This window comes from Brassica napus, chromosome A4 (genome assembly GCF_020379485.1).
Source record: "Brassica napus cultivar Da-Ae chromosome A4, Da-Ae, whole genome shotgun sequence".
Taxonomy (NCBI): domain Eukaryota; kingdom Viridiplantae; phylum Streptophyta; class Magnoliopsida; order Brassicales; family Brassicaceae; genus Brassica; species Brassica napus.
Window position 1 is genome coordinate 20,425,458 of NC_063437.1, and position 24,250 is coordinate 20,449,707.

At 33.7% G+C, this 24,250-nt stretch overlaps 3 protein-coding genes and 1 pseudogene across 6 annotated transcripts; 1 reads left to right on the plus strand and 3 right to left on the minus strand.

The window, feature by feature from the left end:
* Positions 1-8: 8 nt before the first annotated feature.
* Positions 9-3,205, minus strand: LOC106450306 (calcium-dependent protein kinase 14-like). The gene is made up of 8 exons (XM_013891951.3): positions 2,392-3,205; positions 2,037-2,160; positions 1,822-1,965; positions 1,574-1,726; positions 1,377-1,492; positions 1,145-1,312; positions 839-1,069; positions 9-756 (listed from the first exon to the last, which is right to left on the minus strand). Exons 1-8 carry the CDS (start codon positions 2,893-2,895, stop codon positions 601-603), a joined length of 1,596 nt encoding a protein of 531 aa, XP_013747405.1. The 5' UTR covers positions 2,896-3,205; the 3' UTR covers positions 9-600.
* Positions 3,206-4,156: 951 nt separating this feature from the next.
* LOC106447562 (cytochrome P450 83A1-like) lies at positions 4,157-6,227 on the minus strand. 2 transcript variants are annotated; one of them, XM_022718423.2, is made up of 3 exons: positions 5,247-6,227; positions 4,306-4,937; positions 4,157-4,271 (listed from the first exon to the last, which is right to left on the minus strand). In XM_022718423.2, exons 1-2 carry the CDS (start codon positions 6,132-6,134, stop codon positions 4,317-4,319), a joined length of 1,509 nt encoding a protein of 502 aa, XP_022574144.2. In that variant the 5' UTR covers positions 6,135-6,227; the 3' UTR covers positions 4,157-4,271; positions 4,306-4,316. The 2 variants fall into 2 exon arrangements, with proteins under 2 accessions (XP_022574144.2, XP_013744966.2); XM_013889512.3 differs by having other exon boundaries at positions 4,157-4,937.
* A 7,557-nt stretch (positions 6,228-13,784) lies between these two features.
* LOC106450307 lies at positions 13,785-16,551 on the plus strand (annotated as a pseudogene).
* A 3,070-nt stretch (positions 16,552-19,621) lies between these two features.
* On the minus strand, positions 19,622-22,422 carry LOC106447563 (G-type lectin S-receptor-like serine/threonine-protein kinase SD3-1). Of its 3 annotated transcripts, XM_022718424.2 has the most exons (3): positions 22,239-22,422; positions 22,084-22,145; positions 19,622-22,020 (listed from the first exon to the last, which is right to left on the minus strand). In XM_022718424.2, exon 3 carries the CDS (start codon positions 21,994-21,996, stop codon positions 19,714-19,716), a length of 2,283 nt encoding a protein of 760 aa, XP_022574145.2. In that variant the 5' UTR covers positions 21,997-22,020; positions 22,084-22,145; positions 22,239-22,422; the 3' UTR covers positions 19,622-19,713. The 3 variants fall into 3 exon arrangements, with proteins under 3 accessions (XP_022574145.2, XP_013744970.2, XP_013744967.2); XM_013889516.3 differs by lacking the exon at positions 22,084-22,145; XM_013889513.3 differs by having other exon boundaries at positions 19,622-22,145.
* Positions 22,423-24,250: the final 1,828 nt, after the last annotated feature.

The window sequence follows — 24,250 nt, forward strand, 5'->3', positions numbered from 1 at the left end:
GGTGAAGACATAACACTCCAAGTGGCAAATGGTATTCAAGAAATTTTAACCTCTGCTAGTAAAACATCAGTCGAAAAATTTGAAAAAGCTGTTACTTCAAAGGTTAACATCAGTCGATGAATTGGTGCTCAAAAAGAACATCGAGATCGCCAAGAATAACATTCCAATCTATGATTTTTTTACAATGTGAGAAATGTTATTCTTCGAGTTAGTTGTTATTTTCATTGGATTTTTAAAATTGATCATTGAGTTTATGATTAACATAACAGAGGCTTGCTTAGTCTCACTGTTAACTATATCATATAACCTCTTGCCAAAGGCTAAGCAACAAGTTAATGAAAAAGTTATCCGGGAGTCTTTGTATTAACTTTGATATGTAATCCAACCATGCTGGTTCGTGTGGAATTGTATTACATCATAGTAAACAATATGTCGGTTAAACCCCCACAAAAGGCGTACGTTGTTTTAAAAAAAGAAAACCTATATAATTGCATTATTTGTATATTTGTAATTTTGTATATTATATTAAGAGTACTCGTGAGCAGATTCAAGTCAATCTTCTGAGAGTGAGAATAAGTATCCCTGCTTGGGATTCAAGCTCTATTTTGTATCTCCATGAGACTGCAAAGACCCATCTTGCATCAGTTTGCGACTAAGATTCTTGAACCGATCCCTCGAGTACTGCCTAGAAGCTTTTCTCCAATCCGTTCCCGTTTTCATCATCGTTGCAAACTCTTCATAGCTTATCCTTCCGTCCTGCACAAGTTACCGCTCATAAACCTTCAAGTTTCATACTATTTCTACAAAAAAAATTTACTCTCAGATGGGGTCTAATAACCTTATTGGTATCAACATCATAGATAATGGCTTCGACAACTTCTTCACTAGTAGTATCAAACTCATCTGCCAAAGCATCTCGTAACTCATCTATTTCAATATAACCACTCTTATCAAGATCAAAGAACTTAAAAGCTTTCTTTAAGTGCTCGTCGTTTCCCATCTTCCTGATGTGTACCGATATGGCAACAAACTCATTAATGTCTATATATCCATCTTTATCAACATCTCCCTGTATAATAACAAACATCATCTAAATATTCAAAACTTTCGAGTTAGTATTGAAAGTACTTGCTCAATAGCTTACCGCGTCCATCAAGATTTGAATGTCATCTTGAGGAACAACAATCCCGAGCTTTCGCAAGCCGAGTCTTAGCTCTTGAATGGTAATCTTTCCTCTATTGCTAGTGTCCATTACTTGGAATCTTTCTATTATTCCTGACGCTTCTTCAACCGATAGATGCTCAGCAATAACCTAAAGATGGAACGTTATAACACTATCTTAAGCTCTTTCAAGAAAAGAGATTATTAGTACATACCCTGAGTGCCCTTTTCTTGAGCTTGTTCATAACGGTGAATTGCTTTAGCCTTGCTCTTACACTTTCACCCAATGATACATTGGAAGCATTCTTACCATCTTGTATCCATGGATGATCTGTAAACCAAGGATGAAATATTGAGCCTTAACATTGTTATGAGAACGAGAAACAATTACATTTTGAAAAAAAGATGTTACCAAGCACTTGTTGAGCTGTAAGACGACGCTTTGGGTCAGGATGAAGCATCCTTTTGATAAGATCTTTTGCATTTGAAGAAACTTTAGGCAAGGGGTCTCTTCTGAAATCAATCACAGATTTAAGAATTGCTTTTGCGACTCCATGATCGGTTTCTAAAAACAAACAAGATACAAAAAGGCGTCATTACATTTTTTTTGTATCATTCTACAAAACATGAAACGTAACAAGTGTTTTAACAAGACCAAACCTGCCCAAAAAGGTGGTACACCACATAGCAATATGTAAAGGATTACACCTGCGCTCCAAATGTCAATCTCTGGTCCATAACTCTGCTTTAGTACCTCAGGAGCCATGTAGTAAGGACTCCCAACGATCTCGTTAAACTTTTCTCCTGCAAAGAAAATACTTAGGGTTAAATAATGCTTATGATTCTTTGACCAAGCAACGAAGATGATACATTACCTGGTTTAAAGAAAATAGAGAGACCAAAATCAATAGCCTTCAAAGGTGCAGTTTCCTTTTTGTTTGCAAACAAGAAGTTCTCAGGTTTTAGGTCTCTATGCATTACTCCATGCTTATGACACATCTGCAACACACCATGGAAACAAAACACATTACTCTCAGCATCTACTGTAATTATATCCACCATGAGAAACACAAAAGCTCAAGATCTCCAAGAAGTTTGAGTGCCTTCCAAGCAATGGCACATATCGATAATTGATGTCTAAGAATTGCACTTTGAGTGACTCCCAAGCAATGATCAACAATGTCCACGCAACACTATCAAATAAGATTCAGACATCAAAACCAAACCAACCTGAACAACTTCCATAATTGTCTTAATAACCGAAGCTGCAGCTCTCTCCGTGTAATGCCCTCTAGCCACAATCCTATCGAAAAGCTCACCGCCACCACAAAGCTCCATAACCAAATGCACAGCCTTATCATCCTCATATGTCTCTTTCAACGTGACGATATTTGGATGCTCAGGCATAACCCTCATGATCTCAGCTTCCCTCCTAACGTCGTCTATATCCACCGCCGTTCTGAGCTTCTTCTTTAAGATGGATTTGCATGCAAAACTCTCTCCCGTCTCGTTGTCTGTGCATAGATACGTGACACCAAACTCACCTCGACCTAGCTCACGACCAAGGTTGTATCTCAGCTTGATATCTCGACCCGTTGGTTCCTTGAGGACAACAAGCTTGTCTCCGTCGTGACGGCGACCGTAATCGATTGAGAAAGGGTTTGCAATTTTGAAACCTTTCTTGTTCTTATCATTGCCTATCAACGTTCCTCCCGTTCCACAGCAGTTCCCCATTATACAATCAATGAACTCTTGTCCAGAACAAGAAAGGAGGAACAAGAACGTAAGGCGTTAATGCAGAGAGAGATATGGAAGGAAGGTTTTAAAACAAAACAAACAAGAAAACATCCTTCCTTCCCTAGTCTCCCTGCATTGTCTTCTTATCTTGATTTCTGTTTTTTTTTGTTGTTGTTGCCTTCAGATATGTCTTCCTGTAATTATTTATTTTTAGGTCTCTTCTTCCGCGCGCAATGTCCAGGCAAATCTGAAACATAACAGAAAAGAACGATTAGAGGATCACGATCATCTTCTTGTTTCATATGCGGAGAACATTATCAGAGAAAACAAAACTTTACGTACATGATTTCCTTATATATATGAAATGTCATGTTTCGATTTTTTTTCTTGTCGAAAATTAACAAGTGTCATGTGCAATTTCCGGTGAATTGTTTCAAAATATAAATAAAGAAAGCCCAGTGGTCTACAACGCTTTAACAAACTTCACTGGCTAAACATTTTTTTTTTTTGAGAAAGGGCTTTTCACTGGCTAAACATTTCCATTTAATAAAATAAGATATGTGTGGAATACTTGCGTTGAAGCAAACGGACCAAACCAATGTTTACAACCTTGAATACAATTACTTTAAAGATACGATTATTTTCCAAAAGTTTCCATAGCCGAGTTGGCCTGTATCAGAAGTGTGGCATCTAGGACTGGAAGGTTTGAATATATATTTCCTATTTCAAACTACCCATTATTCTTAATTATTTCTAAGATTTATTTACTGATTGGATCAAAATTGTTTTTCCTTTGTATCACGTAGACAAAATCAAAACTCTATGTAGTAGGCCGACCTAGAGGAGCCACTGCCAGTCTACCAGCACTGAAAAGGTGGGGAACACTCAAGAAAGAAAAAGCAGACTTTTCCCGACAGAAACTTCTATTCATAGTCAAAAGTCTTGTTATTAAAAAAATTATAATGCTTTTTCTACACCTACCCTAAAGAAGATTTCCTGATCTGGATTGGGGAATTGGCAAATGTTTAGGATTTCGTTTCCTTGCCTCGATGGCTTGATTTCGTGTCAATGATTATACTGGGGCCCTATTTTTTCTTTTCGTTTAATAATGTACTGGATGGGGTTTATTTTGTAACAACGATACAACTTCATATTTAGTTATATACTTTTGTAGCAATCCAGTTATAGTTATAAGAATCCCCTACGTAATACATCGATGTGAATTGCTTTTCTTGATGAAAATGTGGAGAGAAAAATATAAACAAACAAATTGATGATATATATAGCATACGGATGATATGTTTGACCTTACAAAGATATAACATAGTGATGATAGATTTATTTGAAAAAAAAGGATGACAGATTTATTTGACCTTCTTTTTTTTGTAACTGGGCTTGTTATTTGACCTTACAAATTGTCACACGTTCACTTTCTCGGGGACAAGCATGAGATGCTCGGCCTTGTGCATAGCGAGCCCAGTCATGACATCCATGTTGATCTCATCTGGCTTCATTCCATTAGGAAGTTTGAAGTCGAACTTATAGAGAAGATTCGCATAAGGAACCTCAAGCATAGCTGACCCAAGACGCATTCCCGGGCACATTCTCCTGCCCGACCCGAACGGTATAAACTCGTAGTCCGTCCCTTTGAAGTCAACGTCCTTCTCAAAAAACCTCTCGGGCCTGAACTCGTCAGCGTTTGGTCCCCACTCCTTCTCGTCACGTGACACGGCCCATGCATTGACGTTAACCGTGGTCCCCGCGGGTATGTCGTAGCCAGCGATCTTGGTGTTTTGACTGCAACGGCGAGGGACAAGGAGAGGAATCACCGGTTCGATCCTTAGCGTCTCTTTAACTAAGGCTCTGAAGTAAGGAAGGTTCTTGACGTCGTCTTCAGTGACGAACGTTAACCCTCTCTCTCTCATATACTCTCTCACTTCTGCTTGAGCTTTCTTCATCACATGAGGGTACTTCATTAGATAAGTCATTCCCCACACAACCGCCGCAGCTGCCGTGTCCGTCCCCGCAACTACAATATCCTTTTAAAACAAATCAAAGCAAAACAAAGACTATAACACAAGAAAATGGCTGCTTGTAATGCAAGAAAAATAGATGAAAGAGTTCATTCCAGTTCTCGGATTAAATATATATATAATATTATTTTGTTTTTGGAAAAAAAAGAGCGATATTTCGGTTGTATCTTGTTCAGTTTATGTTCGCCTTTGTATTATTGTCTATCAAAACTCTATGAATATGGTCATGCCTTAATCGGTTTTTAAATAAATTTTTTTTTTCTAAAAGATTGATTGTAAACGCACGAAAATAGAGAAAAGAGTTTTTATATGTACCAGGACGACGGCTTTGACATTCTCAAGAGTGAACTCGGAGGCGAAAGGTTGATCTCTGTAGATCTCCATCAAGAGGTCAATCATGCTGTCGGTTTCAGGCTTGACCCTATTGGGATCAAGTGTTTCATCGACAATCTCTTGCAGATAAGTGTCTTGTCTCTCGAAACATTCTTTCATATAAGCGGTGAGCCTTGTCAAATCATCGAGAACATAGCCAGTAAAAGGGAAAAAATCAGAGAAAAAAACCTTCCCAAAAACGCTTTGACTCCCATAAAGAATCTTGATGAACCTTTTCATCTCTTCCCCATCTTCATTGTACTTTTTACCGAACGCTTGTCTACATACAACGGAGTTGGTGAATGTCAACATAAGCTCGCTTATATCGACCGCGTTGGAGTTATCAGCGGCCACACCGATCTTATCCATCATCCTCCTAGCCTCCTCCTCCCTCACGTGCTTAAAGGTGGCCACACGTGTGGGTGAGAACAAATGGTTCATCCCCATCTTCCTTATGTCCCGGTAATACGGTGTGTAATGATGAAATGCCATGTCACGTCGGCCATAGGACATAAACTCCTGGCCACGGTGGAGAGGCCGGTCCGAAAAGTTGACGTCTTGCGTCTTGAGAAGCTCTTTGGTTAGTTCAGCAGAAGATATCACCACCATTGTTTTACTTCCTATCTTGTATGAAAAGATTGGTCCGTATTTTTTGGCCCATCCATAGAAGAACCGTTGTGGGTTAAGGTTCTGAAGCTGGTGGAGGTTTCCGATGACCGGAAGTGCCTTTGGGCCCGGAGGTAGCTTGTACCGTTTGGTTTTGGTTCTTTGGAAGAGGATGAAGAAGAGAACTGCGGCGATAGTCACCACGCCGATGATGACATCTTCCATTTTTTGGTTGTTACAAATTTTGAGTGTTGTAGTTTTAGACTAATGATTAATCAATGATTGCGTTTACATAAATATTTATAGATTACGTTTTTCTTCTTCTTAACCGAACCAAATACTATAACCAAAATAAACCAGCTAATATTACAATCAAATGTTTAGCCTACTTCTTTTTTCACTGGATGTTCAGCCTACTTTACTTACGAAAGCTCACGTGTTGATATTAGAAAACACTTCACCTACCCAACGACGTTATCTACTTTTGCAAATTACGCAAAATCTTTATTTTACTTCGTTCATTGAGTAGCCTAAACGAACCCGGACAGAACATATATGACCTACATATTCTAATTTTGTATTGTAGCATTTGTCGACAAAGAAAAAAAAAACAAATTATCGAACAAACTTCGTCATACCTAACCAAGCGCTCGTAGCTTGGTGGTAAAGGAGGTACAGCTGTACTGCCCGCCACCCGGGTTCGAGTCTTGGCCACAACGGATTTAACATCCCTTCCGTTGGGGTGCTGGACCCCTTTCGGGGGATAGTTGGGAATGTGGCTGCCCAGATACCAGAGTTATCAAAAAAAAAAAAAAAAAAAAAAAAAAAACTTCGTCATACCTTGAACACTGAGCTCGGGTGGCCTTACTCAGCTCCAAGCGTCAAAGCACAGGAAAATGCTTCACTAACGCTTATGTGCTCAACTGCTGATACACAGCTTGGATGTTACTAATCTTCTCCATGCACCAAGATAATATTGATCAAGTGCAAGCATTTAGTATATTGTTTTACTCTTTTAACACTGAACTATCAACGTAAGTCAACAGCAACTTACAGTAAGATAGAAAGGATCAATTCCACATTAGCGAAAGTTACACAATAAATAAATTCACTCATACATTTTATATGTTAAATTATTATTTTTTCTTTATTTTTAATATGCGATTTTAACACCTAATATACTATTTGATGGCTCTGGGTCCATCTCGAACTATTTCTAATCAACTTTTGCTCTAATATTTCTGTAGGTCAGGGTGCGGGGATTTTTATGGCCTCTTCGTTAGTTGTTTAAAAATCCGTAACACATTTTAGTACTGCTTATTCGTTGAGATGAGCAGCATAGATGCATATGTATACAAATTGTGCATGCACATATTGTGGTGACAACGAGTAAGGTGAATAATTAACAAAACTTAATAACAAGATTCATTATAATTTATAAGTTTTATTCTATTTTACTTCACCAGAAAGGAAACGTTTGTTATTAAATCTTATGCCGTCAGGTTTTTCACCTAACCAGGTACCCTGAAGACAGAAGATTTCCTGACAAGGATTAAAATAATAAAAAAATTCCTGGCAAAACCACCAAAAATACAAAACAAAATTGTTTCATTTCACATTATTGTTGTTATTATCCAGAACTGGCTTACAAGCAACAAATGTTCGTGTGTGGTGCGACCAAGGCTGTGCGCATCTATTATATTTATGAATCGATTTCCACACGCATTATTCCTTGCATTAATCTCGATCGTGAGGAACCATTGATAGAGTAAAATACTTATATTTACCAATCTATAGTTTCATAATATTTATTGTCAAAGATAAATATCTAGGCAAGGTCCTGGATGCGACAGTCCTAGAGTCTAGAAGAAGATCCTACATTTGTTTCATTATGATAAATATTTTAGATATTGAAATAATCATGTTATACACTTATACTTATGTTAAGTTTTATTATATCTACTTCCGTTTTTATATCAACGTTTACAATAATAAGTATACAATAATCTTATAAACAAGTAAAACATGAACACAATTTTAAGGTTTTTGCTTAGAAAAAACACTTAAAATTCAAAAAAAGAAAGAAATATATTTAACATTTTTATTCAATGGTCAAGAATTTAAAGTAGCTTGCACTAAATTGGAGTTTAATTACGAGAGTATACAGTTCTAGAATATTGACGGTTGCAAAACTTGTTAAACGTTCAAAAACTCTACAAGTAAAATCGGCCCTTCTAGATTTGAAGGGGTGCGGAGATTTGTCTATCATGGATGTATTTTTTTTTGAACTTTTTTTTTGAGCAATTTTTCTGAACTTTACTATCATAAATGTGTTGCAGTGCCAGTCACAACCACCATTCATTGTAGATCAATGTTTAGAAAAACGTGCACCGTAAAGTTGTTGTTCATAGAGAAAAAAAGGTCACCATAATTTTGATAGGAATTTTCAAGTTTACACATTTTTGGTACTATTATTTGTGTCTATCTTTATTAAACGAACATTTTCAAAAATATTTTTTCATTAAAAAGTTATACATTTGTTTTATAATATATAAATAATTATTTAAATAAATAAATAAATAATTTTTAATAGTTTTTGAATTTATACGTTTCAAATTCAGACATAAAAAAAAATCCTTTTGAAATTTTTATTTTAAATTTTTATTTTTGAAGTTCAAATATTCTTTTTGAATTTTTTTTTAAATTAAGTATTTATTTATATATTTATTAGAATCTTAAATTCACTTTTCAAAATCCTATTTCATCACTCAACTCTAAATCCCAAAATTAGATTATTTAACCCTAAGGTTATAAGGATGTATTTACCTCATTAAAAATAAAAATATAATAGTTAAAGTAAACATGAAAATTAGTATTAAGAATTTGGAGTTTAGACAATTTTTCAATTAAAAAAATTTGTATCGTGCGACTGGTTGCATGTCGCGCAACACGTGAACGAACATGATTTTAGTCGTATGTCGCAGGTTTAATCAAAAATTATAGGTCGCAAGTCACACGACACGTAACTGAACATGGTTATACCAAAACTTTATAATATTATTTTTTGGCATTCAAGGAAATTCTTTTTACCATAAGCTTTTAAATATATGCATAATTTATGTAGTTATCGAAGAACTTCTGAGGGTCAGACTGGTTCAAATGCAGTGGTTGCAGTTTCGGTTACGGTTTCGGTTGCGGGAGTTTGCGAATGCGGATGGTTGCGGTTTCTAGCGGTTTTAAGAGAATTGTACGACTGGTTCTGCGGTTAAAAATTAGTGCGTTTGCGGGATATTTATGACTGGTTAACTACCAAATACAGCTACAGTTAAATAATAAGTTAACAATATTTACATTTTATATAATTATAAAAAATATCAAAAATCATGATATTATAAAAATTTGAAAATTTTATTTAAAAATTTATAGTTTAAATTTTTTAATATTATAGAAAATATTTTTATTTTAAAATTTTATAATATTAACTAAAATATAATAGATATATTTTACTAATTTTATAATTCCAATTTAAAATTTTATTGACCACATTTTTATTATGCTACTAATACTTGTACTTGCCTGCTATTATGTCCAAGCCTAGCTAAGAGATTATTACGGGATCTCAAAAAAAATGTGTTGATTCGGACGGTTAGAAATATTATATACAAAATTGAAGCTAAAAAATTTGTATATAACTTAATAACTTATGAGTGTATAATGTTAAATTGCTGATAAATAACATATTATTTCATTATTAATCATATTATTATTTAAAATGAAAGAAACAAACAAAAATAATTAATAACACTCAAACTAGACTTTATAGGATGAATACTATCGTTAAGTGTGTTTCGCTAAATTTTTTTACATTTCAAACCGTATGTGTTCTGAAATTGACTTTTATAGTATTAAATTAATAAATAATTATTACCGTTGAAAAATTGTTAAACAAAAAAATATTAATATTTTGAACACAAATTAATTGTTCAGTTAAATTTTAAATAGAAAACATAATTACATCAATCACAAAATGACAAGTGTTTCATAAATATTTAATGAGGTTCTTAAAATTTCTTAGTTTAGAGCTTCTCTTTCTCTTATCTCTTTAATTTTGATTATTTTCAATTTTTTATTGCAAATATACCCATGTTGCTCTTTTTTTTTTTTAATTTTTGATTATTTTCAATTTTTATTTATTGTAATATACCTATGTACATAGATCTTTTTATTGGAAGTAATCTTATTATCATGTGAACGTGATTTTATCATGTCCCTCGTTAATTTCCGCATGAAAGTCTTGGTCTAGTGGTAAAAGGGTTCTAGCTGGAGCTTTTATCATGGGTTTGATTTCTCTAGGCCACTCATGGATATTTTAAATGGCAAAAAAACTCAGATTTTTATAGATTTTTTAGTGATTAGTCTTTGTACCTAAAAAACTTTTGAAATACACCAAGGTAATAAAAAAAAACATTTATAGCCTTAGAAGGGTTTCATGTTCCAAAAACCAGGGGTGGACCCAGCAACTTGTTTTATATGGGGCACAGGCACATGTTAAAAATCATGTACAGGCTCCACCTGTGTACATGATTTTTAACATGTGCGTGTGCCCCATATAAGTGGAACGGTCGAGCATTGCCTAAATCTGAAAAAAAAACAAATTGATTTTTTCAAAAAAAGTGACTTTAAGAAAAAAAAAATATATATATATATATATATATATATATATATTATGAAATGTGGTCTACAATTTTAGATATACAACTCATTTAAATTTTATTGTTGAAAAACGTTAAAAGATTTTTTTTTTTTGAAACACTTTTTTTTTTGAAACACTTTTTTTTTGAAACACTTTTTTTTTGAAAAAAAAAAAACGTTTAAGATTACAAAGTGATTTTTCGCTACAAAGTCAATAATATTCTTAATATAATTTATTATATACTTAAAACAAATTTTGTGGTAGTGTCACATAAACAATTTGAAAAATCATTTCACAAATAATATTTAGAGGATTTTGATATTTTTGCCATTTTTGTATAATGATTTGACAGTGACTGCAAATCTAGTTCAGTTTGGTTTTTTGGATCCACATGTTTTATCCAAACGTACTTTCTTCTACTAATATAATGTAAAATAAAATAAACGTATAACAAAATTTTCGGTTTATTTAACATACATAATTACCGGACTATATTTTAAAAATATCAATAAAAATGGTTGAAAATCGTGTCAATATTTTTGAGCATGTTGCAAAATTGACGTAGCCCAAAACCAATAATATGTATTTTCTTATAAAACATTCTTGGTAAATAAAAAACATGATACAATCGAGTGAAAAGTTTTAGAGTTGCATGGAAAATAATGTGATCTATTCACTCAGCACCTAAATTTTGTTTTCAATCGATTTCACGAATTTTCTTTTCTTTTAAAATTTTTCTAATTTCTGATTTTTTCTTACAATCTGATTATGTTTCTAATTTTTGGTCAAATATAAAAACTTTGTAAAGAAAAACAATATTTGGCTTAACTAAAGATCTGACTTTGTGTGTGGTATTTTTTACCTCAATTTCCTTAATTCATAACCCATAATAATTATTTATTGCATTCGTGTACATAAGACTCAACTATGGCTAAGTTTGGCAAGATACAAAACTTTTAGTTTTAAAAAACATTCTCCTTCTAGCATTTTCGTTGATGTGAATCTTAATCATTTTGGAATTTTTTTTTTCAAAATGATATTATTCAGTAGTTGTACAGAGAGAACTTAAGTTCACTGATACAAAGGTTAAAAATGCAAAAACTAAAAATGAGCTGATTAAAAAAAATGATGTGAACACATTAAATTGTCTCCGATATAGTTAAAAAAATAGTATGTTAACGCATTAATCCCTTATATATTAAAGGAGAAGCCTTTTAATAAATGCATTCACACTATAATAGACACGTGGCAGCCTCACGATGATTTGATAATAAATATGTTAATGCGTTCACACTACATTCATAAATGTGTTCACACTATATACTTTATATTTTTAATATAAAACTCATATGCAAGGTTCCAATAAAACTTTGGATTTTTCGTTTCGAATCAAAAAAATAACGAATCAAAATCTAAACTATATATATATATTATTTTTATTGTTTACGGATAAAGTCAGGCAAAATATTTCTAAATTTTGATTCCATTCGTTATCCGTTTTGATTTGAACCAAAAAATATGGATATCTGTAACTCTACGAAGCAAATCAGTTACTAAAATATAATTAAAAAAAAACAAATCACAAATTCCAATATTTTTAGGTACGGATATCAAATTCGTACAGAATATATATATATATATATAGTTTATATAAGTTTACAATATTTTATGAATTAAATTTATTATAATAGGTATTAAAGTTTAGAAAGTTAAATAATATTTTATTTTGTAATAAAATGTTATTATTAAAATTTTCAATTATTTTATAAATTTTATTTTATTTACAGATCAAATAGGATATTCTTTAAAATTCTAAATCATTTCGGTTATCAGAGTCACCGACTATCTAGGTGGCTAAAGATTGAATCGACTTGAATGCCTCCAAATACCGAGATATTTGATCTGTGCCCACCTCTATTTACGGATACAATTGATTTTTCTTTATATGAAAACAATTCACTAATGTCAAGGCCTTTTTAATTTTTAATTAATTTTAATTTTATCTTTCATGCATTATTTAGAACAAAAATGTCATTTAATATTAATTAACAATATTTTTATATATTTGTCATTTATTCTTATATACTTTTACATACAAATACATGGGCACATTAATGTGAGCACCTTATAAGTATTTACCACCACTGAAGTATCTATTTTTTTTTGGAAGTTGAAATATTTTTTTTTCTTAATGCTTCTTTCGCTACGGACCAAATTGTAGTGAAATGATTTATCTTAATAATTTTCTTTTCTTTTTCTTGAACTATTATCCGCTTACAAACTATGATATAAAACCATTGGTTCGACATGACGATTATCTTAAATTTATAACATGAAAATAAACAAATAATAGTAATTTTTGATTTTTACCAAAAAAAACAAAAAAATCAAACATTCTAACAGAACAAACCAAAATAAATATTAATTTAAAATAATGGTTATATTTTAGGAGATTAAAAACTAAAAAATAACTTAAAACCGAACCGATATCCAAATTAAACAAATTTAGCATGTTTTTATTAAAAATAACAAAACTAATAATCACATTCCGTGCAAGGCGCGGGTTATTACCTAGTTGTTAAATAATTGTGAGGTCGACACGTCATCATACTCAAATTGAAATCGATGTGAGACTGCCACGTGTCCAATGTAGTGTAAAAGCATTAAATGACAATGTTTCTCTTTTAATATTTAGGGGCAGAGGCGGATCCAGCCACTCATTTAGTTTGGGACATGCAATGTAAAAAATGCTTAGATGAAAGATATCTACATAAATTTTAAATTTTATGTGAACTATTAAAGGAAAAAAAATATTTTGTGTGGGGCACATGCCACACCCAACCTCTTCATGCGTCCGCCCCAGTATAGGGGATATTTTCACATTTCAAAACGTTTCGTTTCTTCGTATCCGTTTTCGGTTCCATATGTAACGTAGAAGCACAACTAATAATTAATACTTATCGAAACAGATATTTGTAAAACAAGGACATGTTGTACATGCTTTCATAACATTGATCCACAATAAATGACTTTATCTTCAACACACTGGCCACGATAGGCAATTAATAAAAGAAGGATATGTTTTACCTGTAGAGTTATAGAACATCCAACAACAAAGACCAAAACAAATTACCCTATGACCTTAGTTGGTTATTTTGGGTCAAGTTTCTAAGTTTTTTTTTTATAACCTTTTATAGCACCATATTATTATTATTTGCTTCTCATTAGACTCTTTTATCTCTTTTTTTGGTAAAATGACTCTTGTATCTCAGTATCTATATATATGCATGTCGATCGTTCATATTAGTATCACACATAAAATACAGAGCACTCCCAGTTTTAAAAAAAAATATGAACATGAATGTGACTGATCCATATTGTTTCACACTTGCTGCTCTATTTTCTCTTACGTTGGTCTTGTCTCTAGCTATACGTTACTTGAGAAAACCAAAAGGTGATCAGCTTCCTCCAGGCCCAACGCGGTGGCCGATCATTGGCAACTTGTTGCAAATGGTCAAGAACCGGCCAACTCACCTGTGGATCCACCGCGTCATGAAAGACATGCAAACGGAGATAGCTTGCTTCCGCTTCGCGGGCGTCCACGTCATCACCGTAACATCAAGCGACATTGCCCGAGAAGTGCTTAGGGAAAAAGACGAGGCTCTCGCAGACAGAGCTGACTCCTACTCGAGCAATCTCATAAGCCATGGCTACAAGGACATTATTTTCTCTCCGTATGGAGAGAGTTGGAAGCTGATGAAGAAAGTGATGGTCACCAAACTAATGTCTCCGTCAACGTTAAACAAAACGCTCGGTGATAGAACTCTAGAAGCCGTAATATCGTGACGTATATCTTTAATCTATGCCGATTACAGTCAACGATTAAGTTGGTCAACGTGAGGGACGTCGCCTTAACTTATTCCCATGCGGTGATGATGAGGATGATGTTTGGCCAGAGGCATTTTGAAGAACCGGCGGAGGACGGCGGTCTCGGGCGAAAAGAAAGAGAGCACATGGACGCAATATACCAAGCTATTGATTGTTTTTTCAGCTCTAACATATCAAATTATTTATCTTTCCTTAGAGGATGGAACATCGATGGAGAAGAGGCGAAGCTAAGAGAAGCGGTCGATATTATCAACAGGTGCAACGATCCCATCATCCACGAGAGAATGCATTTGTGGAGGAATAAAAGTGGAAAAGAGACAGAAGAAGATTGGCTCGATACTCTTATCACGCTTAAGGATGACCAAGGGATGCCTTTATTCACACTTGATGAGATTAGGGCTCAATGCAAGGTTAGTGATGTTCACACACTTCGCATTTTTTTGAGAAAAAGTTGGTCTAGTTAGTTAGTTAATTAATTAATCTCCTATGCATGTATTATGATGCTATATGTAGAACATCAATGTTGCAACAATCGACAATACGATGAATAACGTGGAGTGGACGATAGCCGAGATGTTGAATCATCCAGAGATTATGGAGAAAGCTACAAATGAGTTGGACATGATAGTTGGTAAAGACAGACTCGTGCAAGAATCAGACATACCACAACTCAACTACATCAAAGCTTGTAGCCGAGAATCTTTCCGACTTCACCCAGCTAATGCGTTCATGCCTCCTCATGGAGCCATAGAAAATACTACTCTCGCTGGTTATTTCATCCCAAAAGGTAACAATAACTTGTGTTAAAAAAAAAGGTAACAATAACAACAACAGCAACAACAAAGAGAAAAAAAACATTTGTCACGTCGTTACATGCATGCGTGGGTTGAAAATAAGCATTCTTAACATCCTAGCAATAGGTGATGCCCCAAGGCTCACAAGAAAAAAAAAAGAAAAAAAAGAGGTCCAAATATATTTTTACATACATATATCATATGTCCAGGAGCAAAGCTAGAACATATAATTACTGGGAACATATTTTAATAAAAATATTAAAACAGAAGGACAGAATCAGAAATTCATGCTATATATACATACATTAATTATATGACTAGGGGCAAAGCTATAAGAGATTATTATTGAGGATTTATTTCAATAAATAATATAAATTAAAAACAGAAGGACGCAATAATAAATTCATGAAACAAAAGGGTAAACTGAAAAAAAAAAACAATTGATGAATTACCTGAGTTTCTAAATTTAAACAATTGTCGTTATAGAACACTTTAAAAAAATAGTGGGTGCACTTGCACCCATAGCTAATAAAGTAGCTTAACCCCTGCGTATGTCATTAAGTGTTTTATCAGGATACAGTAGAAAATTATATGACCTATGTGTGCTATGTATGTTAAATTGCAATGACAGGCAGCCAAATCTTTGTGAGCCGTTTAGGACTTGGTCGGAACCCTAAGATATGGGACGAGCCTGAGGCATTCAAGCCAGAAAGACATCTTTATGACCGTGCTAGAGACCCAATGGGAGTGACTCTGATGGAACCGGATATGAGGTTCGTGATATTTAGCACTGGCCGGCGTGCCTGCGCAGGAACTAAGATTGGGGCATCTATGACCATCATGTTATTAGCTAGGCTTCTCCAGGGGTTCGAGTGGACTCGTCCTCCAGGTACAAGCCAAATAGAGCTAGTCTCAGCTGAGAGCAACTTGTTTATGGCCAAGCCTCTAGTCGCATCTGTCAAGCCCAGGTTGGCTCCTCATTTATATCCGAAAATGCAGATCTGAAATGTCGAGAGACTAAATCATCAAGATGTTGATGTGCAAGTTAAGTCAAATAAGGTTTAAATTTCCAACCAAGTTCTCTCAGAGTTTTGGTGAAAACCCTGATTACTATGCATCCCAGTTATTTTAAAGTTATTTTTTATAATTAATATGTTTTGTGTGATTTTATATATATAAAATAAATATCTCAGTTTCGTTAAGAGCTTGACCATGATAAATCCTGTATAATATGTTGGTTTAATTTCTTATTAGCTTTGTTCATATATATGTTGGTTTAGTACTTATTAGCTTTGTTTATGTTTCACGTGTACTTAAACTCTATATTGTACACATTATACGCATAATGAATAACTAGATTTTAACCCGTGATTTGCAATTACGGAATTATTTTTTTTGTTTTACAAAACTATAATTTACCAAACATCTAATTTTGTACATATTTTGTTTGGTTTTAATATTGTACTAGGTGTTTTGCCCTTACATGTGGGCATAATATGTTATAATAACTTATTAATATATGCATTATAATTTAAAGACTATTATGACAAGTTTAAATTGAACATCAAATTACTTCTATATGAGAAAGTTTTTGTTAATTTTTTTTATTCATGCATTTTTTGAAAAATCTCTTTATACACTACATTCATTAATAACTAATAAATATAATAAATAAATCTTTAAGATAACTGAATATTATCTTTTAATTATATAATTTTAAATTTGTACATGATTAATATTTGAGTATGCATCTTTCAGTTTTTTAATTTTTTATAACTTAAAAACAAGTTTTCAAATAACAACACAATATATATAGATAAATCGTCCTTTAATTTTATAAAATAAGTTTTCTTTGTAATTTGTAATTTTTATTATGTTAATTTATAAGTTGTTATATAATCTGAGAAGTAAATTTAACTATTTATTCATAGTAACCAATCATATATGCTTGTGGAAATCTCTTGCTGGCTACATGAGAATTGAAATTAGTTGATCTTTTGATTCTTGAATAAACTTATTGGTGTATGTCTCGTAGGATATCGTGATATTTATTTCTATTGATTAGTTTTCTATTATAAATATTATAAAATATATAATTATATAATAATATGTATATATAGTATAGATTATCAAACTAATGATTTAGCTTAAAGTAATAAAAATATGACAAATAATTAAAAATATTGAGAACATGAAAAATAAACAAATTGCCTAAAATCATGGAAAAAATGATAAGTAAGCAAATAATGACTGGGCACAAGGCGAGTACTCGCTATTTTGCGTGTACTTGCTACTTGACTTGCCTTGCACGAGTAATAAAATTTTTGACTTGTACTTGACTTGTTTAAACTAGTACTTGCTATTTCGAGTACTTGATAAAAAATGAATTACTTGCAAGTTACTTACTCCACTCTATTACTTGCTATTTACGAGTACTTTTAAACTATTTACAAGTACTTGTGAACTATTTCCGAATTTTTCTGAGTATTTAAGAATTATTTTACAAAATAATATTTTATTAGAAATAGATATGAAAATTTGTTTTATTTATTTTATACTAAAAATAACATGTTAATTACTTTAAACGGAATATTCATTCATATTATACAGAAGACAAATAAAAAAAATAAAAACTATTTTGATATATAAGCTTTTTATAATTTTTTACAATGAAAAAAATGTCTTTTCTAAGAAAGTAACAGATAGTAACAAGCCATATAGCTAAATTTTTAATACTAGTTACTATTTAATACTTGACTAGATGACAACAAGTATTTAAAAGTTAAGACGGATATGAAACAAGTAATAAGTATAAGAAGAGTAATGAGTATTTTTGTCTAATCCTAAATGAAAGTAAAAGAAAGTATGCATATTTAATAGATATCAAGTAATGGAGCAAGTAACCAAACGACTAACGAATCAAGTACTAAAAGTAATAATGATACTTGATATTTGCTTTGGCCTTGTAAGTAATGAAAATTATCCACTTGTTATTTGATTTGACAACACCGAATACTTGAATTTTCAAGGCGGGTACTAGTCGAATATCAAGTTTAAGGTGAGTAATGAATAACGATGCTACTTCTTAAATAATAGTAGTATAATAAATGTATATTCTCAAATATCGAACGTGTTTTTCAGTTTAATGTATGATGTCCTACCACGAGGGATGATTGTTGAATCTATCTTGTTCGGACAAAAAGCAATTATTCTGATAGTGGCGGTGGGTACAAACGAAAGCTTACCCAAACAGTTTAATTAAGAAAAGTGCATGAATAATAGCAACCGGACCCCGTGCTGTGAAACACTGTGAACCATGTGGTAAAGTACGCGGCAATTGATGATTTGATGGAATATCCCTTTAAACAGAGTTCTTCTCAACATTCGCGAGGCTTTGAAACAATTATCAAATCATTAATATATAATCAGTCTAAGGAAGAAAACATAAAAAAAATATTAAGCACAGATAATTTGAAAATTATAAAAGAATGTTTCATTTCACTATGTCCAAAATTAATTATGGTTAGAACTAAGGAGTTAAAAAAAGCCAACTATAGAGTTAAGAGACGAGGTTGCATGTAGACGAGCGTACATCTCTGTCTAAATAGCATTAATATATTCTTGGAATGCTAGTTTCAAAATTAGATAAGCATTTTTGTGTAGACCAGCCACAATATTACCATGATGTCTGCCTTTTCCGTGAAAAAAAAGACCAAAATTCATCAGTTGAAAATGCAATCAAAGAAGAGGTGATGTGGTGACTCATTATAGCTATTGCAAAGGATACATGACGATGAAACGGGAAGACCCCAACTATGTAACATATCGTCTCAATTATTTCAAGGTCATGTTAAAAAAATATTAATGTTATACTTAAGTATGTAGTTTTAAAAGTTAACGTTTTATAGTTTTTAAAATTATAAACTCTAAATGTAGCAGTATATCTAAAAAAATAAAATTTTAGACAATAATTTATGTTTCTATTTTTAATTTTTTTTAAATCTGGAGCTTATTTGACCGCTTCACTTGTATATATTACTATTAAAGGGCATGAACTGATGGACATGTCCATTGTGTGCAATCTACACCTTGCTGATACTGCCTGTGAACCAAACAAACTTACAAAAGAATGCTAGCTTACGTACTGTTCCAAAGGACTAATAGTTAATTAACCAAGTTGCAAATGTTTGTGAACATGTCAGGATCGCAATCACATGTTATGTCAATCAGAGGCCCAAGATTAGCCCAATTATCAAGCTCAACAGAACCAGGCAAAAGACACTTTCCTCTTCCTTTTTTTAACAGAATCAAAGATCAAAGGCTAAGTAAGACCTTAATTAAAAAAAAAAAACAAGAATCATCATCATCATCATCATCCTTCACTACAACTTGTTAAATCAGATACCTCAAACTATACAAACACTTAACTTCACTCTCTTACAGACTCATACAAAGACTGACCAGACTCTGATGAGTTAGTAGCCGATGATCTTGCACAAACAAAAGGCGGTGGCGGTGGATCAACAGACAATGTACCTTCCAAAACCTTCACCACTTCCCCCATAGACGGTCTCAACCGCTCATCCACCTGAACACACCAGAAAGAGATTCTCAAAACCCTCTCAAGCTCCTCTACATCAAACCCACCTTCTAAACTTCTGTCCACAACGGTTTCTCCCCTCCCTTCAATCCATTCTCTATACACCCACTCCTCCTCATACCCACCAGTCACCAAAGCCAAAACCATCTTCCCAAAATCCTCAACGTCTTTATCAGCAGCACACGAGCCAAATCCATATTCTGTCAGCTTAGCTTCAAACTCCTCACCTATCAGAATGTTCCCAAGGCTCAAGCTCCCATGACTGACGAACTCTCTGCACTCCGAGTGGAGATAGAAGAGAGCTTTCGCCACGCTTAAGCAAACGTCGTTTCTTCTCCTCCACGTTAGGTTTTTAGCGTGGTGGTCAAGTAAAGACCCGTTCTTAGCGTATTCATAAACAAGAAACCTCTTCCCTCGCTCGCAGCAATAGCCTTCAAGCTTAGCTAAGTTCTTGTGATGCATTGTCCCAATCTTCGCCGCAGAGCTTCTAAACTTCCTCTCCTCTGTCAACGCTCCTTCAATCTCTTTAACCAAAACAAGTTCGTTCTCGGACATAACCCCCTTGAACATCTTTGGTCCTATGTTATCCTCAAAGTCATTAGTCATCTCCTTGATCTCATCAACAGAGAACACAACCACTCCTTTGGGGTTGGGGTTTCTCACCCGTTCAGCTCTCTTCACAGCTTCCTTCTTCTTCCTCTTATAAACATACACAATGACACAAACCTGGAAGGCAAGAAACAACACAAACGTAGTGGAAGTTACCCCGAGAAGACAAGAGAGACAGACACTATGACTCTTCTTCGTCACACTCCCCACTACTTCCCCCTTTGAAGGATCAACAGCCCTTGGGTCTAAACACGTTTTAACATAAGACACCGAGCTAAGAGACGCATCATAGTATCCACTAACGTATCTAGTCAGCTTCATTACACACTGAGGCTTCTCCACATCGTTCTTGTAAGTAACCGCAGTGCAAGCATCATCCTCCAAACACATCTTCTTGCATCTCAGTGAGCTAACCGGAGACACAACGGTATCATTAGCCGGATAAATCCCATACAACTCCATGTTCTCGAACGTCACCATGCTGAAACCAGACTTGCAGCTTAGCTTCTGGTAAGGCGTCAAGCACTTGGATGCAAAAGCGTTGTAAGGACAAGTGCACTGAGAGTCTCCTGAGCCGTTAAAGGAGCAAACTTGCGATCCGCAGGTGGCGAATACACGGCACTGATTCTCAACAGCTTGCCAGACAGTTCTCCAAGTCCTTGAAGCGTCCTGGAACGAGTACATTCTGAGGTTACCGTCTCTGTCTAGTCTAAGGAACCGGAACTTCACTGTGTCGTTATGGTCTTCTCCAAAAACAGACCAAACCGGTTTAGTTATGTCTTGATGGGAGACAAGTAAAGCTCCCTCTGGTGTAAGAACAGCACTGAGATTCTCCCTCTTCTTGACTGCTTCTTGATTGGTGCTTGACCAGAAAGTGATGTTACTCTCCCACCTCAGCTCCAACCTCCCTGAACCCACCATGTGAAGGCTGTAATAGCTAGACCTGGAACTCTCACTAGCGGCTCTAAGCATCTCAAAAGCCTTCAGCTTTTGGTTCGGTAGTAAAGTATCAGCAGGAGTGTCAAAGCTCTCCCAAACAATCTCCTCTTTATCATCCAACAACACGAGGTTACCATCATCACCTAACAAAGCAGAGGAAACAGAGGAAAAAACAGAGTGAACAGAGAACCGGTTCGTTTTGCTGGTCCAAACCGGTACACCCAAAGAGGAATCAAACAAAACCAAATCTCCATCAGAAGTGAGTTCAAAGTAAGAGGCGTTGTCTGAAACGGAGACACCAGCTCCAGCTACCCAGACGACTTTTCTTTGATCAGAGGGGATGGATTGGGAGTTAAACCGGATACCGATGCTAAACCGGTTAGGCAAACCGGGAGGGGTGAAGAAACCTAACGCAAAGTCTCCGTTTTTAGATACCCACGAGGCGTTTTCTTCACCGACCACGAGCTTGGAACCGAGCTGAATCTCTGAAGCCACGAAGGGGAGGAGGCATAGAGAGAGAGACAGGAACAGAGCTTGAAGAAGAAGGTTCATCTCTGTTTTCATCTCAACATCATTTTCTCAATTTTCCTGAGAGAAAAGATTTTGAAAAATCTAATCTTGAAATGTTTGGCAGGTAATTAAAGGTCTCACCTTTGGACCCACATCAAAGTTTCAAGTATCAAAAACTTGACCGGAGCAATTAAAAGATTTGACTGTAAAAACAGAGACTTTAAGCTTTTAAAAAATGGGACCCAAGAATAACAGAGAATGAAGCTGTAAGAGGAAGACAGAGAGGAGGCACTAACCCAGTAGCAGGTAGATGGAGAAGTAGACAGAGGAGATTGAGAGAAGGAGATAGCAAGTGGTGGTGGTGTGGATACTTTTTGAGAGAATATCTAAACCGGTTTTAGGTAGTGTGAAAGAGGAAGTGGTTTTTAAGGGAAAACATTTTGTGAAGAAGGCTTTAATTGAAGTTTGTCTTGTTACCGTTTACGAGTTGTCTTTTTAAAGAATGCAAACAAAAGGAGTGTTGTTACAGGAAGATAATGAGGATTTACTATAGTTTTTGAAACGTCTAACTACAGTTTAGACAATGATGATGATAATAAAGCATCAATAATTACAAAGTTAAAAAAAGAAACTCATAATTACAGTTTCCCAAAATCAACAGATATCCAGCTCCAATGATGCACAAAAAAATTCTCTATATTTCATTATAAAATAGATTAACTCTATTATAGAGTTGGATTTACTCTAATGGTTAATATAGTAATTCTATTATAAAGTAAACCATTAAAGTAAATCCAACTTTATAATAGATTTACTTTATTTTAAAGTAAAATACAGAGAAATTTTTGTGTTCCATCGGAGATGTTCTAATGATTTGATTAAAAAAAAAAAATTGTTGGATTTTTTTTGACATTGCTTAAATAAAAAATGACACATTTATAATTAACACTCTTATAAGGTGAATCCGACTTGAGTTCCAGTGAAAAAAAGAAAAACGTAAATATAGTCGTTAACTACTTGACTAATAAAGGGATTCTTTCAGTACTCTATAGATGAATTTGTTTTGTGATTGACATTAGATCACAATATATCTGGGTTTTCTCATTAATGCGTGTTTTCAATCTTTTGATTTGTCGGTAAATCTTTTGATTATCTTTTATATTAAACAAGTAATTTAATAATGAGAGGGTCAGCTTTGGACAGGCAGGGTTTGACGAGTTGATTTTGCCTCGGTTGAAGAATGTCGCGCACTAGCAGTCTAGCACGTGTGTCTAAAATTCGCTTTGTTTATCTTTTCAACTTTTAAAAACAATATTTCACCGTATCCAAATTCAAAACACAAAAAAATTACAGCATAACCTCGACGTCAAAGTATGTAAAATTATTTTAATGGAGCAAACAATTACGTGTTACTAGTTAATACTTAGTAGTTAGTACCAATATACTAAAAAAAAAAATTCTTTATACTTCCATGTGGGAGTATTACAAAAGTAATGAACTAGTGGAAGACGAGAGAGATTCCTTTGTTAAGCTTTTAGACATTTCCATTTTCTTTAAGTTTCAAAAGAAACCTTTCTATCACTCTTTTTTACTAGAGAATCAATGCAAATCACTTTGTAATAAAGTCTCTATACGTTGCATGCAGGTTATATACAAATACAATCCATGAGTCCTTAAATAAAAAAAATAGTAATCACATTTCCTTACATTGGTATTTTTGTTTAAGTACAACCATATAATAATAATCTGTTCACAAAATGAAAATCGATGATCATCAAAGTCAAAGCAATAATAGTACGCCGAACCATAGAAAGAACTTATAGAGATGGAACAATTGGATATTCAGATGGAGAGGATATGGGTCTTGACATAATATTCTATATTCACAGGGTCCACTAAACTGATCATTCATCTCCATTTTAGCATGGAGCAGTTGGCCTAATTGCTTCCATTTTCTTGTAATTTATCTAATAATTATAATTTGTATTACTTGAAAAAAAACAATAAATCGTACGCTTTTTAAAAGTACACATATTTCAATGCCAATTATATATTTTATAGTTCAGCAAATAAACCATTTAAAAGTATAGAAACCCACGATTTAAACTTGAAAATAATTTGAAATAGATCACCATTGAACCAGATTTTGAACTGCAGGGTACTGTATTTTCTCTTTGAAAAATGTACAATATATTGGAAAAAAACTCTGATTTATTTGTTGAAATCGAGACAATAGTCGTTTAGAACACCCCCAATAGAGAGTTCTAACTTTATAGTTCTAAAAACACATATATATGTATATATATAT

Excerpts from the sequence above, each read along its gene's own strand:
- LOC106450306 (XM_013891951.3), bottom strand. The coding sequence starts at position 2,895 with ATGGGGAACTGCTGTGGAACGGGAGGAACGTTGATAGGCAATGATAAG. Across the intron at positions 1,493-1,573 it reads TACAGCTCAACAAGTGCTTG|ATCATCCATGGATACAAGAT; the intron begins GTAACATCTTTT and ends CTTGGTTTACAG. Across the intron at positions 1,313-1,376 it reads TCAAGAAAAGGGCACTCAGG|GTTATTGCTGAGCATCTATC; the intron begins GTATGTACTAAT and ends TTCCATCTTTAG.
- LOC106447562 (XM_022718423.2), bottom strand. The coding sequence starts at position 6,134 with ATGGAAGATGTCATCATCGGCGTGGTGACTATCGCCGCAGTTCTCTTC. Across the intron at positions 4,938-5,246 it reads ATGTCAAAGCCGTCGTCCTG|GATATTGTAGTTGCGGGGAC; the intron begins GTACATATAAAA and ends TTGTTTTAAAAG.
- LOC106447563 (XM_013889516.3), bottom strand. The coding sequence starts at position 21,996 with ATGAAAACAGAGATGAACCTTCTTCTTCAAGCTCTGTTCCTGTCTCTC.